General features: G+C 41.8%; 1 protein-coding gene across 2 annotated transcripts in view; it reads right to left on the bottom strand.

Annotated features, from left to right (window-relative positions):
- Nucleotides 1-16,516, bottom strand: part of MYO1E (myosin IE) — a 236,524-nt gene that overhangs the window by 14,918 nt on the left and 205,090 nt on the right. For both annotated transcript variants that reach the window (XM_020981944.2, XM_078151237.1), the window contains exons 24-26: nucleotides 13,505-13,662; nucleotides 10,036-10,128; nucleotides 7,381-7,585 (exon numbers count right to left, since the gene is read on the bottom strand). In XM_020981944.2, coding sequence (XP_020837603.1) covers nucleotides 7,381-7,585; nucleotides 10,036-10,128; nucleotides 13,505-13,662 — 456 coding nt within the window. The remainder of the gene's footprint in view (nucleotides 1-7,380; nucleotides 7,586-10,035; nucleotides 10,129-13,504; nucleotides 13,663-16,516) is intronic.

The following is a 16,516-nucleotide window of genomic DNA, read 5'->3' as shown; positions in this document are numbered from 1 at the left end:
ATCAACCAAAATGCCCTCTCTGTCAGGGACCTTGTTCCATTAGACTGTGATTCTCAACATGTTGGACCGACTGTGCATCATACGATGTTCTGCACACAGTAGGCAGCCAACCCACGCATTGTGATGGGCTGATGTGTATAGAGATGCCAGTTCTCCTGTTAATGGCATAGTCAGTGGCTGTGATAATGAGCTAACATCTGCATGATCCTTGGCTGCAGAGGAGATAAAGAGAATGCTGTGTAGCTCAGGGGGGGCACCAGACAGCTGAAGGCTGTGTGTGTGCCAGCTGGGTTAAGATAGAAACTTCCTAAATTGCCTGCTTTTGGCTGACAGATGCTGCCATCTGTCCGATGTATGAGCCTGTAACTTGCAAAGTGGGCAGGAGAGATTTTTGGGGGCTGCCAACTTTGAAGCAAGGAGTGAGCAGAAAAGAGAGCAGAGGGATTTGGTTTGTTTTAATTTACTGTTAGTTTTCACACCCTGGCTACCTTGGAATGGCTGGGCGTGTACAGGAGGTGCCATATGCAGCCTGAATGCTCATGTGCTACACCATGCTGTTTGCCTTGACCAATGATGCCAGCTCCTGTGGCTCTCACTGGGAGGGGCCATTCAGCACAGCTGGTGCCATTGTGATTTACAAGAGCTGAACTCCAGGTTATGGTAGTGTACGTTTGGCTATGTCAGCAGCATCACTCTCCCAACAGCATTACAAGGAAAAATCCCCTGGCTTTATTAAGCAGAGCCCAATCAGAAAAGAGTCATCTTCTGGCCCAAGCCAAGGCAGAAGACATTTAATCATGCCATAGGACTCCGGGGACATGATCTTGAGAGCCTCTTCCAGGGTGAGTTAATGTGACTACCTGCTAGCTATTTGTTTACTGTTTAAGGCCAGTTTTCCCATCTGTAACACAACTACAGTAAAGCTGGCCAATTCATAATGGAGGAGCTGGCTAATCATCCTAAAGCAGTGGTTTGGGGGTTCAAGAACTGGTTTTTTCCAATATCTCAATAACTATGTTTCAAAATAGTTTCCTTTACAATCCTATATATTTTGTGCATTTAAAAACATTGTTCTTAAAATAAGCTTCACCAGACTGCTAAAGCGGTCCATAATGCAAAAAAAGCTGAAGGCCCTCCTGTCGTAAGGGCTTTTGGTACAGGGGAGAAAAGTGCTAGGAAAAGAAGAAGCATAATGTCTAGATTCAGTCACCCAAGCATAAGTTTCAATTCAGATGACGTGAAAGCTGTTGCCCATCCAGGGGAAGGATACAAAGTGGAAGCAGATGAACATGCAATTTGGCAGCTGTTATTACTAGAGTCAAAAGACTTGCTGAATCTTAACTCAGCAGCTGCTGATGTGCTCTCTTTAGTTAGCTGTGTTGATCCTTCTCTTGCTGAAGGTCTACTTGAAGTTTTTCCATGGTAGAACACATAAGAGTGTACAATCCACGAGTGAAGCCTTCAAGAAACCAGGGTGATTGCTATGCCACAATGAGGCAGCACAGCAGGTCTTGGTGGAGAATCAAAGTTTTTAGAACATCAATAAATTTTAATTTGATTTTCGATATTCTAAACTTGAGATCTTTGTGCAATAATCAATGACTATACATGGCACTGGAGGACCTGAATCATTCCAGTTTAAACATTCTCGTTAGAAGAATGAAATCATAGCAAAATGGTCTTCCTTAGAAATATAACGAAGAAAAAAAAAGAAAGAAAGAAATAGAACAAAGAGTTGGCTGAGAGGGTTTTGGTGTATTCTTGCAGGCAACAAGAAACATTATTGTATGGGATATTGTGTATCATTATGTATTGCGGTATTGATGATAGACATTTAATAAAAGATGACCCTGGAAAGAACCACAGCTTGTTCAACACATCCATTGATGAGAAGGAAGTGAGAAGCTCTTTGAAGAACTTGATGTAACCTTTTAATCAATATATACTCTATGATACTTAGTGAGTTCAAAGGCATAGAAAGGTCAGAGAAACACATGGGATGACATCGTTCAGGAAAAAAAGGAAGGAGAGAGACTTGTAGAGTACAGAGAAGCTTCATACTCTGTAATATGAATACTTTCTTTGAAAAAAAGAATTAATAGTCCCTAGATATGCATAATATCAAATGATACCACAAAGAACAGAAAAGATGAAATTTCAACAGAAAGGAAAAGACTTGTTATTAATGTGGGAATTATCGCTGAGTCAGCTCTCTGTGAAGAGTTAGATCTTCAGCTTGTCAGAGCTGAGATCAGAATTAGTTTTTAAAAAGAGAGTGATAAAGAGTAAAAGATACGGTGTACAATTGATAAAGCTCAACCTTAAAGTACTTAAGGAAGTAATTAAAAATAAAAAAGTAGAAATTGACCACAGAAACAATACAGCCAATGGCTAGAATAATTTTATCCACAAGTTTTACCAATGTATATTAATTGTCACAATAAGGAGACCAGAGGAGCTCAAAAAGTGCTTTAGTCAGCAAATGTCTGATATACTTGGAAAATAGAAGAGAGATGGAAGCCAAATGTAACACTGGGTTGGAATATAAGTTAGTTTATAAGATCTTATACACAAAAAAAATATGGATACTTTATGAGAAGTGCTATTTCAAAACAGCAAGAAGCAGTGGAGAGTAGAAATTCAAAGAAATCTTGGCAAGGTATCCAACTAAGTAAGGTCACCCAAAAGCATTCCAGAAAGAAAATGGAGAGACCTCAGACAGAAGAAAACTGGAGATTTGTAAAAAACCATTTCAACAAAATGTTTTTTTTCCCTGAAGATGTTGAAACCACTACACTTGAACATCACAGACTCAGTTCTATTGGGAATTAGAATCAAGCCAGAAAAAGCAGCCAGATTGGACAAAGTATAGAGGAGACCCTTACTGGAGGCAAGACAATTATGGTGGTGCTGAAGGACCAACATACAAGATATCTGGTGGGGAAGATACCAACATCTTGGACCTCAGTAATAGAAAAAATGCAGCTGACAGAACATCTATCTAGCTTGCAGTAGTAGAGAGAACTGTTCACTAATTTAAATGCCCGCTGTTCTTTCTATACAGAATCTTTGAAAATCACTTCTATATAAGTAGAAGGCATTCTTAATGAAGGCATTAGTAGGAAATAAGCAAGACTTCTGTAAGCAATATTAAACAAAGGACCACATTGACAATGAACTGAAAGACATTAGGAATATAAGATCCCACTGTGCTTCTTGTTTGCTTGTGAAAAAGCATTCAATTTGGTAAAACACCAACCACCTCATAGACTCTTTTACAATAAGGCGTGTCATCTGTAAATTAAAATCACTCAAGATTCCTTGGAAGAGGATATAATAGTAGAAGTGATCCTGTTCCAACAATCCTTCTGTAACAAATATTAGAGGAGGCATAAAACAGTAAGATATATACTGTCCAAAGGTATTTGCCACTGTGCTGGAGATCAAAGCAGAGTTCAGGTCACAAGGGAGTTCCTGATGAGATTCTCCAGATGTTCCTATTTGTGGATGATATGTTGATTACATCAAACCCTAGCCTCCTGGAAGAGATCTGTAACCATTCAAAGGAGTTGTCCACCCACATGTGAAGTCTGTCCAATAGTATGCACATCTGGCCACATCATACAGATGACAATGAGTTGGGCTCATAGATGTAGAGGAGAAGAGTGGGCTGGATTTTTTGGGGTGAAACTGCAAAGCTGCTTTACTGGACACATTAAGGGCAGGTCTGTGGCCATCACTCTATTAGTTCAGGCTTGATGTTGGGGTGACATAAGATACAATGACATAAGTCATTGAACAGTTAACAAATGAGGTAAATTTAGCCCTAACATAGCAAGGGTGTGCAACAAAGATGCTGTAGCACTTAGCTGCTGTGATGGAACTCTTCTCATCTCCATATGGAAAGGTGACTTCAACAGGGCAAGTTCTCACTTATGTGGTCTTCCAGTATACACCAAGTCTAAAGGGCCCTGACCCCATGTGGGTGGGACCTTCTTTTTTGTCCCTAGGTGGCCAGTAAAACCACATCAGCACAGCCAGAAGAGGCCACCCTGAAGCTGTGTTAAGGGAGGCACAGTTTGAGGCTTGCCCCAGATCCCAAGCCAATCAAGTCCTTGCTTTGTTACTTTTTAGGACCTAACCTATGTCACAGGAAGCAGGGCAGGACCCTGAGCCATGATAGATACTCGTTTCCCAAAAAAGTAAAGGCCTGTCTTTTCAATATTAACATTCTATTGGTGTTTCATGGCAGCAAGACGTGGAATATTAACTTATTCTGAAGAACTAATAATGAGTATCACATGGCCATGGAGAGATGCATGGTAGGTAGGAGAAAGCTGCAACGGATAACCAATAAGGAACTCTGAAGAAACACAAAAATAAAGATGTCATCAAGGAGTTGTAAGAAAAGAAGATGTATTTGGAACTCAAAATGTTGCGGAAGTGAATAATGAAAACTAAAAATAAATAAATTAATTAATAAAAATAATTAAAATAAAAGAAAGAAAAGAAGATGGGCTGGTTCAGGGGCTTTGAGGCCACATGTGGCCCTGTAAGTCCTTAAGTGTGGCCCTTTGACTGAATCCAAACTTCACAGAACAAATCCTTTTAATGAAAGGACCCAGAGGCACACATATGGCCTTGAGGCCATGGGTTCCCCAGCCCTGGGCTGGTCACTAGCGAGCATGAGGTACAGGAGGTGGATAACCAGAGTGGTCCATCGATATGGCATTGCAGTGCCAGGAGAAAGAAAGAAAGGCCTTTGGCATTTTGGGTGGACCTTTGGGTTTAACTTTTGGGAGGACGTGAACAAGGATAGCATTGCACAGCAGGCATGGATAAGTAGCAATCTGTACCATGAAAGGGACCTCCTGAATCAATGAAATTGCAGATCTACTGGAGGCTTTCCCAATTATGCCATAGGAAGCTAAGGATCTGAAACTTCATATTAGAAACTAGGCATGGCCTACTTTTTTTTTTTTTAGGCAATTGGGGTTAAGTGACTTGCCCAAGGTCACACAGCTAGTAAATGTCAAGTGTTTGGTCTGAGGCTGGATTTGAACTCAGGTCTTCCTGACTCCAGGGCCGGTGCTCTATCCGTTGTGCCACCTAGCCATCCCCGCATGGCCTACTTTTACAACATAGCTATATACCTCTGCCCAAAGCATGAACCAGAGAGAAAATTCAACTGTTTTTGTGCCACAAGATATAGAATGAATTCAGAGAACCGTGGAAAAAAATCTTTAGGAACTGATGTAAAACCAGGAGAACAATATACTATAATACCGGGAAGAAAAACACCATTAACAAGCATCTAAATATAGATTAAATGTAATGACTGAACTTGTTCTCAGAGGATAGATGATGAAACATGGCTCCTTCCTCTTCTTATGGAGGTTGGGGAACCATGGGTGCAGAAGGTTGCATGCATAGTCATGTGCACATGGAGGGGTTGCTTTATCGGCTGACTTTCTCTTAACAGTGGTGAGCTTTTTGGGGGAATGGAGTGGGGTACAAAGGAGAGCTCTAGGATAGGTGTTGGAATATGAGGAAATGACTGATGTTAAAAAAAAAGGCATCCAATAAGTTTTTAAAAAATCTAATCACATCCCTACCCCCTGCCAAGGGTGCCCAGGTGGGCATTCTGAACTCAGACTGTGGGACAGTCACTCACCCTAAGACATGTGCTTTTCATCAGGAGACTAGTTCAACCATTGAGAAGATTAATGATGGCAGATTGCCCTTTCCTTTTTTTACCTCCAGGTTCTTCTGACATTATGGCCCCTTCCCCACCCTGTCCAGTGTGGCACTGACTCTCCTCTCACCTGCATTTTATGGGTTATAATTACTATATTAGGAAATGTGCATGTGTTTTGTTATAAAGAATTGTATGCAAAAATTGTTTTTAATGTAACTGGGGGAAAAATAAAACACTAAATAAATTTTGAAAAAAAAAGTAAGCACTTTTGAAACTAATGTAGTTTTTAAAAACATTTTTCTGTTTGACCACTGAACTAAGAGTCATGTGACTGGTGTTCTTATCCAGGCCTTCTCACCCATCTACTATGTAACTTAAGCATTTCTCTTTTTCCAGGAAAATAGAGCAAATAATCCTTGATCCTTCCTACTCACCGGGAATTTTGTGAAGACGAGACTTACAGGGCTATCTCCTCAGGAATGCCCTAAATGCACCAAAGCTATGTGCATCTCTGCCTTGTCCCTTATGTGGCTACAACTCCTTTGTACAATACACATATACAACGAGCGAGGCCATAATCTGTGCTCTTTGGAGAACTAAAAGGAGTCACTTAACACCAGCTCAACGCCTTGGTTCAGGAACCAAGTGAGACCCTCCAAGTCACCCTCATTTCTTTATGACCTTGGAATGGAATACAGATCTTTTTAAAAAATTTTTTTTAGGCAGTTGGGGTTAGGTGACTTGCCCAGTGTCACACAGTTAGTGAATGTCAAGGTCTGAGGCTAGATTTGAACTCAGGTCCTCCTGAATCCAGGGCCAGTGCTCTATCCACTGCACCACCTAGCTGCCCCTGGAATACAGATCTTTAAAGGCAATTCTGATCCTCAGTTCAAATTGCATCTACTCCTTTAGGCCTTTCCAGGTCTCCCCAGATGCTAATACCTTCTCTTTTCAGATTGCCTTTGCATGCTCTGTATATATCTTGTATGTACCTAGATATTTATGTCTTTCCTATTAGAATGGAAATTCCTTGAGGGCAAGGACTATGTTTTGCCTTTCTTTTTATCTTCAGGGGACAGCTAGGTGGTGAAGTGGATAGAGTGCCCAACCTGAAGTCAGAAAGACTCATCTTTGTGAGTTCAAATATGGCCTTAGACATTTACTAGCTGTGTGACCCTGGGTAAGTCACTTAACCCTGTTTACCTCGGTTTCCTCATCTGTAAAAGAAGTTGGAGAAGGAAATGGCAAATCACTCCAGTATCTTCGTTGAGAAAACCCCAAATGGGGTCACAAAGAGTCAGACATGCCTGAAAAATGACTTAACAATTGAAGCTGGCACCAAGTAAGTGCTTAATAAATAAATGCTTTTTGACTTACTGGCTGTATGTGCTTGGGCAAGTTACTTAATCTCTCAGTGATCTAGACAACTTGGTAACACTGTAAATATCAGGAAAGGTGCTATCTTGAATTAGTAGAAATTTCCTCAACTGGAACTTGTTGTACCACTTAAATCACAAGATCCAGTCAATAACCTCTCTCTAATAGAGTCATAGATACCCCTAGTCATACTTTTCTTAAAAGGGATACGGTATGTGAAGATGGAACAGAGATGCTTCAGAATCTGCATTGCTGTTGAAGGGACCTAAGCAGCTCTTTCGAGTTAGTGATTTGTGGAGACTCACCCAGCAGCTCCTTGATCTGGAACCTTTAAGAAGTCCAGGCTTTCAAGTTGCTGGGAAACTCGGTCAGAACCAGTCGATTGTTGCCGAGGTAAGGGTGGACGCACCATAGATGTATAAAGGCTTTTCTGACTGGACCTTGTGTTTCCAGGAGCCTGGGGATGGGGGGCAAACTGGGAGGTTTTGATGACTCCGTTTTGATGATATCCTAGACAGAGAATGGAGGAAGAGAGAGAGATGAGAAAATGCTGCTTAGTTTTTCTGAAGTTCATTAGTGCAATCCATCACTCTTTCTAGAAGTGTCTAAAGGACCTTCTATAACTTTCAAATGTTTACATCCAACTCTCAGCAGATGGACCCAGTTTTAAAAGCCTGATATAAGTCAGGTGGTTATCATCTTCTTCTCGATGGCCTCATAGAAACAGTCAAACAAGATGGTGCTGGAAATTGGGATGGGAGGGGGCCTGGGCAGACTTTGGACAAGTGCAGCTGTTTGGTGTGTGGATTTATGTGGCCTAAAAGGGGAAAAAAAAATCCCTGGCTGTTTCCTAAGAGGGCTGGCCAAAAAACCGAGGCAGGCCAGTGGGCCGCTGGCTAACCAGCAGGCCACACGTTTTTTCCTGAGGGCCAGATTCCAAATTTTCTTTAGGGGTCACTTCTTTTTTTAAATGAGCCCGAGGCATGCAGTGGCAAATATCCTGTGGTTAAAATCCATTGGGCTGGGAGAACTATCTGATCCGAATACAAGTCAGTTGTCGAGAAGATCAAATTTCAACCCTGTGTGACTTCTGTTCCTTGAACCTATGCCAGTCTTCCCTTTCTTGGTCCCTTTCCCGTACACAATAAGGGTCAGTATTATTCTGCACTTGGGCTTCTCTGATGCCAGCTTCCTGCTCTGGGGTGAAGAAGAAACAAGGGGGCAGTCTTAGGCTGGGATTACTTGGGTTTCATCCCCTCCTAAACAAGTTTATATGCAAGCCTGGAGAAAAATACACTTTGGTGCTCACATGATGCTTCAGGAGATGCAGACTTCACTGAGTCATCCACTTACAATTGGAAAGTCACTTCTGTTTTCTCCTCTGTAAAAACTTGGTTGAGGGAGGCTGGGCTAGCTAGACAATGTCCCGGGTCCCTTCCAGTTCGAACAATATAGGAATCTCTGTTCAGCTTCCTACTTTCCAGTACCTTGGAGGAAACTTTGTTTTCTAAATAGTCACAGGTCCCACTATTCACGGGGTGTCCCACTTTGCAAAGGGAGGAGGAAGCCCAATTTCTCACACTCAGGCTCAAAATTCAATAGCATATGTTGAAAAGCCATATGTGATGTGGAATGCCAGAGCAGGGGACTAAAGCACCTTGTTTAATTACTTGCCCTAGAAAACTCTTTTAAGAAAAGGCTACATTTATCTAGCTGGGATAATCTGAGTGAAGTTTTACCCTGAAGTAGAGGAACTGATAAAATGATCCTTTTAGCCTTAGAAATCCAAAACCTTCAAACTCTCAAAAGTCCTTGTACATTTTAAAATAAGGTTTTTTTAAATTAAAAAATAAAAACTTTACTTAATTTTTATTTTGGGAGAGGGAGGTTTATACCATCCATATTTCTCAATATATTGTTCCCTTTGCCCTGCCACAGAGCCATAACTTATAGTAAAGAAGGGGAGGGGAGCAAGGAATGTTTATCAAACCCAACCAATACATCAAAAAAGGCTGACATCATATGGAGAGTTCCACACCCACATTCTCCCACTTCTGCGAATAAGGGTGGGAGGGTGAGAGAAGCTACCTTCTCATATTTCCTCTTCAGGGGCAAGCTTGGTCACTATAATTTCACAGTATTCAGTTTCAATTATAAAATAAAGTTTTAGTGCTTAATGGGAATAATGGGAAAAGGCCTAGACAAATAGTGTATTCTTTTCGAATATTAATCACATTCTTTAAGGAAAGGAGTTTCCTTTTATTTTGGAGTTGTAGTATATTAATTTTATTTTATAAGAAAAGCAAAAACACTTGGTTATTAAGTCCCCAAAAGCTTCCAAAAATGTTGACTCTACTTTTTAATTCTCTGGACTTTGGAAGTGGGTGGAAGGTTATAGTCCTAGGTAATGTTTGACTAAAATGGCATTTTCCTGGCTTCTCTTTAGGGCCTGTGAACCACTAGTAGGGGATAGATGAAAGCCTGGTCAACTTCACTACGATAAAGGAAGCATCCTATGCCTTCCTATATCTAGTATAGATATAACTATATGTAGTACATATATAATATAGATAACTAGTATCCCAACTACCAGTTGGGCAAGAAAATGGGTGTCATAAATGAAGAATTCCTTCCATTACAATTGAAGGAAGGATGGTTTCTTTCAGTTAGGTAACAAAATGCAAATGGTTACCTCAGCTATAGAGTTCAGGTGCTACCTAAGTGGTCAGTGAAGCAATAATCCTTGTGATCCTGGGCACTAGGTCCCCAGGTAGGAATACTTGTCCCATATGTTCCAGAAGGAGTCCCAAACAGACTCATTAAATGCTTTGAGTGTATTCACTGACAGTTTCATTCACTAATAGACTTTACAGATACAAGAAGTAAGTTCACATTTATTGGAATTAACTAAAAAACCCCAAACAAACCAATGTTTAAGTAGAAGAAACAGGTCTGCTTACCTGGAGGTGGGGGAGCAGCTCTCATGGGGTAGTTTGGATTCTGAGGCCTGTTGGAATAACCTCTATTTTGGGTAACACTCCTTCTGGTGGGGCCTAAAAATCAACATAAGACACAGCATGAAGTCACCTACCAGGGGGTGGAGGTAGTGGGATGTTGCCCCTGGGGAAGCCTGTTTCATTTGATTTCCGGAAAGAAACATCTGGAAGAATTTGAGACCAAAATCCCAAATGGGTTTGCAGAAAGCAAAGGAAGGATGTGTTAGTAGCACGACATTGTTAAATACAAAGGCCATGGAATCCTAGTTCTGCTACTTAAGATAGATGTAATCTTCAACAATTTCTTTAACCTTCTTGGGTCCAAGTCACGTCATTTGTAAAATGAGGAAATTGGACTCCATGACCACAGAAGTTCCTCCCAGCTTGAAATCTATGGTGATGTAATCCTAAGGTATATAGAGCGACAATTCTGCAAAGCTGGGAACTGGTGACATCAACAGCTTGGAGGTGTATGGGAAAGTGAACTGAGACTTACTTCTCTAATTTCTCTCATCTGCCGCTCGGCAGACGGTTCATTTGTATTGCCCTCATTCTTAGACAGCATTGCATGTTGCCTCCGTTTGAATCAAATCGTTGCGGTGCAGAAAAGGTGTATGCAATTTAGTCTGTGAAAGAAAGACGATTTCTGGTCCCAAACTAAAACTACAGAATATCTACACAGAGGTTTTGGGAATTCTAGTCTTCTCTTTCATCAGATTTAACTGGCTGTAGCATTAGACAATAGAAGGTAAGACTGAAATGTAAACAGAAACCCTACCTGCAAACCCGAAGACTAAAATGATTGGAAGGCTCTTTGTGGAGACTGTCAAAAAAGACAGATAGGAGCCTGAAAGACTCACCCTGCCCTGTCCTCATGTAATATAGCAAGTGAGAACAATAAGGTTCACTCGTATGACCATCATAAAGCCTTCCTGCACACCTGCTCACTGATGGAGCTGTCTGCTGATGGTCTGAGTGATTGGCAGGCATCCCTCCTCTTCTCAAGCATCTCCCTATCTTTCAACAAATTTTAAAATGCATTTTTCTGGAGACTTTAATAATATATATATTTTTTATAATCTGAACTTTACAAACATCAGAAAACATGCACATTTCCTATATATAAAGAACAGAAAACAAGAATTGGATATGAAGTCACAAATCTCTAGTACATACCACTTGCTTTAATACACACACACACACACACATATAACATACACATGTATATATATACACATATGTATATTTGCAACATGGATAATGTGGAAATATATTTTGCATGACTTCATATTGTATTTCTTGCCTTCTCAATGTGGGGGAGGGATTTGGAAAGAACTCAAAACTGAAAACAAAAAAAAATTAATAAAAATGTATGTAATATCCAACACATTAGTTCCAAAGTTATCTTGCTAAACAAAACATTATTAGATGTTGATCAGTAGGATTTGACTAGGAAGAAATGATTGGGAAGTCGGGTTGGGGGTACATTTCAAGAGAAACAAAGGTAAGGAGGTGTGTATGAGCACCATATCTGAGGGTGTAGGAGAGAGGAGAGTAGCCTAGCTAGAGCAGAGGATATGTTTGGAAGAGCTTCAGGAAATAAAATGGCCATATCATTACAGCAGAGAGGGGGGTAGGTTGATGAGAGGAGGACTTTGGGATTTAAACCACTGTGACTGTCTGGTTTTAATCCCACTTGAAATGGGATCATTGCAATTTGAGGTGGAATGTTATAGTAATAGTACAACTCATGGGGTCAAACTCTGACTCAATACCAGACAAATAATAAATTCTCTGAGCCTCAGTTTTCCCATATAGTAACATGGAGATGATAAAACATACCTCAAATTAGATGGTATATGCAAAATACTTCTGCAAACTTTAAAGTAGCATATAAATATCATTAGTTATTACTATTACTATTATTCCTCAGGGCTGTATGAATGGTGAACATAACTTGTAAAAATAAAAACGCGTGTTAAGGTGAGGTTTATTTTAGTGGTAGAGACCAACTTGTTTTTGTTATTGTTGGGTTTTTTTTTGGGGGGGGAAGGGCAAATGGGGTTAAGTGACTTGCCTAGAGTCACACAGCTTGTAAAAGTTTTGTGTCTGAGGCCAGATTTGAACTTGGGTCCTCCTGACTCTAGGGCTGGTACTCTATCCACTGTGCCACCTAGCTGCCCCAAGACCAAGTCATTTTGAGACCTGCATCCTCATGTATGACAACATCCAGGAAAGCTATAACTTCTTGAGTCCAGGAGGGCTTCTAAGAGAGGCAGGCTTGTAGGTGTCTGTAAGTGATGGCAGGGCAAATAATCTGATGGGCTCTTGCAAGGGCAATGTTTTCAGGAAGTGATGTGACATAAGGGTCAGAGGCAGGAATGAGACAATCTCCCGAAGTGAAGGGTCTGGTCCAGAGGACCTGAGGAATTCAGATCATTTAGAAAGCTGAATTGGCATGGGGGACCTTGCAACGAACTTGGATTTGATTCATAGCATGATGGGTGAAGCTAATAGATTAGGTAAAAAGACAATGGGCAGGAAGTCAGGGGTCAACCAAATGAGGCCCATTTGTCTGGCTAATTAATAGTGTGTACTATATAGAGGCAGCTCTTATTCAGAAGAAAGAATGCTGAAGTATCACCTTTGGCAATAATGATGATGATAATAATAATAATAATAATAATAATAATGATATTTACATAGTTCTTTCAAATTTGCAAGGCCCTTTAGGTATGATCTCTTGATCCTCATGACAATATTGTAAGATTGGAATGTTAGGTATTATTACAATCCTGTTTTATTGATAAGGAAACTGAGGCACAGAGTGGTTAATGTCCTCCTCAAGGTAGCATAAGTGATGTCAGATGTGGGTTTTGAACTCCCATTTTTTTGACCAAGTGTAACCTTGAACTGCTGTGCTTGACACCTTAGAGCCCAGTTATGGGATCACAGATAATAGCTCGAAAGACCATTGACTCCAAAAACTTCAAAAAAGTCACTTGGCCAGGGTCACACAGCTGGCAAGCATCTGAGGTAGGATTTGAACCTAGGTCTTCCTGATCTGGTTTTCCAGTCCATAAAATAGGGATAATTATACTAACATCTGCACTATTCCAGATGATTGCCATCAAATTCTATAGCACATGCATAATGCTTCTTAAATCTTAAAGCATTTTATATTATTTCTGCCATGTACCATATACTTATCAAATTAGTCTAAGAAAGTATATGTGGAGCTTATAAATCTTTCTCTTGGGACAGCATGAAACACGTACATTTTGGAAAATCCACCCAGCTATGTGCAACGTAAAAATCCTGAGGAAGAAGCTGATTTCATCGGGCCCCTCTTGGCTCTATGGTTACACTGTAGACATGAATGGCAGAAGAATGGTGCTAGAGAACTGAGCAGGGAGAGAGAAGCCGCACTTACGGGAATTCTTGGGTAGCCCTGGTCCGATGCTGACCTGCAGCACTTTGTTACTGGGCTTGAGAATGGCGAGGTCCCCGTGGCCTTGTTGGAACTGCACTTGGCGGGAGCCCCCTGCACTCCATGGCCCCCAGTTCTCCTTTTTCAACTTCAGTTCAAGCCTGTGACGAGTACATTTACAAAGAGGGGATAAGTGATTGAGAAGAGAGACAGTGTAGCATCGTAGAGAGAGAGGAGAGAGCTAACTTCAGCATCAGGAAGACCTTCCTTCAAGTCCAGTGTCAGATACATGCTGGAAGCAAGACCTTGGGCAAGTCACTTACCCTCAAATAGTCAACTCTGACTGTTTATTACGGGACATTGGCCAGTCTTCATTGGGAACAGAGTGCTTTCTTACTAGAACTGTCACTCACCAGTGAAATGATGGGTAACTCCAAAAAGATGAACAAGAACAAGAAATAGCCAGCGCTCTGTGATGGAGTCTGTTACTAGGAAGCCCTGTCTGTCCTCACCAAGAAGCCAGCCGAGGTAGTAAAGTTGGCAAGGACTGCAGGGGCTTGGCCCGGGGTTCCTGAAGGGCTGGCCAGCACTAACTATAGTGTCTGCTCCGTGCCAAAGGCAGAGGTATTCTAGCCCTGGCCCTTTTGATTCTGGTTTCTGCCAGAGTGAAAAACAAATAGGGCAAAGAAAGAGGTGCCAACATGATTCCATCCTGTGATACTTAAGTGAAAATAATTCAGCTGGCTCTGGTACTAGCTAACTAATGTGAGGCCTTCTATGCTGCAGACACGTTGTGTGATGTGCACGGGCCCTTCCTTGGGCCCTGTACAGCTTCCCTCCTGTGCCTGTCATTGGCAACGGTGCCTTCACAATGGCTCAGAACTCAGGTCCTACCCAGGCTTGGGTCAGATATCTTCCTTGTTCCCATGACTGTGAAGAGCTGGCAAGGGATACAAGGGATACAAACACATTCAAGTGCAAAAGAAAGCAAAAGGATAATGTACTTAGAGCTGGGAGGGACTTATGGTCTGAACCCTTCATTTTAAGAGGAAACTGAGGCTGAGCATGTGACTTACCAGGTGGCACAACTATTAAGTGTCTGAGGCAGGATCGGAACACAGGTATTCTTGAATCCAGGCCTAGCACTCTATCTTCTGCACCATGGGGCTGGAGCCCAATTTATTAGAAACTTCCACATTCTATGCAAGGTGAGGATCAGCTTTAGCCCCCTCAAAGCACAACTACCCTTATGACCTTGGATGCTCCAGGAATGCACACCACTTTAATTTAGCAAGCCTTTGTTAAGCACCCACTATGGGTAAGGTGGGCCAGCTAGGTGGTGCAGTGGATAAGAGCACCAGGAGTCAGGAAGATCTGAGTTCAAATCCAACCTCAGACACTTAATAGCTGTGACCTTGGGCAAGTCACTTAACCCCTACTGGCCCCAGTTCTTCATCTGTAAAATGGGGACAGAGTGGAGAAAGAAATGGCAAACCACTCCAGTATCTTTGCCAAGAAGACCCCAGGGACACTGTCCATGAGGTCATATAGAATTGGACACGACTCAGTGACCGAACAATAATAATGGGTAAGGTAGAGGCATCGTGGTATAGTATATAAAGAGCCAGACTCAAAGCTAGGAGGACCTGGGTTCAGGTCCTGCCTCAAACACCATCAACTGTGGGACCCTGGGCAAGTCATTCTCATACTCTAGGCAGTTCTCTTAAGACTGTAAGTTGGGGCACCTAGGTGGCACAGTGGATAGGGCACTAGCCCTGGAGTCAGGAGGACTTGAGTTCAAATCTGGCTTCAGACACTTATTAGCTGTGTGACCCTGGGCAAGTCACTTAATCCAGATTGCTTAAAAAAAAAAAGACTGTAAATGGCAGAGATGATGCTGACCTTAACTGGTAAAGGGAGTTCTTTATCTGGGAGTATCAGGGCAATCGAAAGTCTGGGCCCTCTACCTTATGGATAAAGTTACCACAGTAGGGGCTGAGGATACAAAGATATTGACTGAAGCAGGGCTTTAGGTTGACCATGCCATGTGTAAGCCAAGTGGGTTGGTCGCCCTTGTTTCTGTCTGTTAGTGATATGATAAAGAAACTGCTGTCAAGAAGCTTAGACTCTGGTAGGGACAAGGTCATATACAGTAATGATTAGACTACAAGGGAGAATCAGATCAATGCAAAGGAGAAGTCCAGGAAAAATGAGATGAGAAGTCACGCTCATCTGGGGAGAAAGAGGTTATGGAAACTTCCATGGAGGGAGGATGGAGGAAGTGGCCATTGAGTTGGGCCTTAAAAGTGTTTTCCTTCAGCAGATGGTGTGGGAATGAGTCCTCCCCAGACAAGGGGTATGGAGGAGAGGCACAGAGATGGAAGAGAACAGTATGGGACTGGCCAGGCAACCCATCAACAAGGATTTATTAAATACTTATTGTGCCAGGCACTGTGCTGGGGATGCAAAGATGAAAAGAAAAATGTTCCTTGCTCTCAAGAGATATTCTGTTCTATCAGGGGAAATGGCCTATGCACAGAGAAGCAGATACAAAGTAAATGGGGCAGGAGGGTGGCACTAACAGCTGGGAGGATTTGGAAAGGCCTCCTATCCTAAGTAGGTGGCACAGGAGTTGAGTTTTTAAGGAAGTTTGGGATTCCAAGAACAGAGGTGAAGAGGGAGGTCATTCTGGACACGGGGCACACCTTGTGCAAAAGCAAATGCTGAGGAGATGGCACGTTGGCACAGAGACTAATTTGATTAAACCATGGAGTATATGGATAGAATGATATGCAGTCAGCACGGGAAGATGGGCCATGAAAGCCAACTGCCAAAAGTATGTAGTTTATTCCAGAAGCTGTAGGGAGCCACTGAAGCTTCCTGAATAGAAAAGTTACAGGGTTTATTTAACCTGTTGGCTTTAGGAATATCACTATGGTAGCCATATAAATTGGATTGGGGAGGGCAAAGATATGATGAGGCAGGGAGATGAATTAAGAAGGAACAGTAGTAATT

This window comes from Phascolarctos cinereus, unplaced genomic scaffold, assembly GCF_003287225.1.
Source record: "Phascolarctos cinereus isolate Bilbo 61053 unplaced genomic scaffold, phaCin_HiC Scaffold_3;HRSCAF=262, whole genome shotgun sequence".
Classification (NCBI taxonomy): domain Eukaryota; kingdom Metazoa; phylum Chordata; class Mammalia; order Diprotodontia; family Phascolarctidae; genus Phascolarctos; species Phascolarctos cinereus.
Note: the sequence above shows the minus strand (reverse complement) of the source record. Positions and strands in the feature narration are given on the sequence as shown.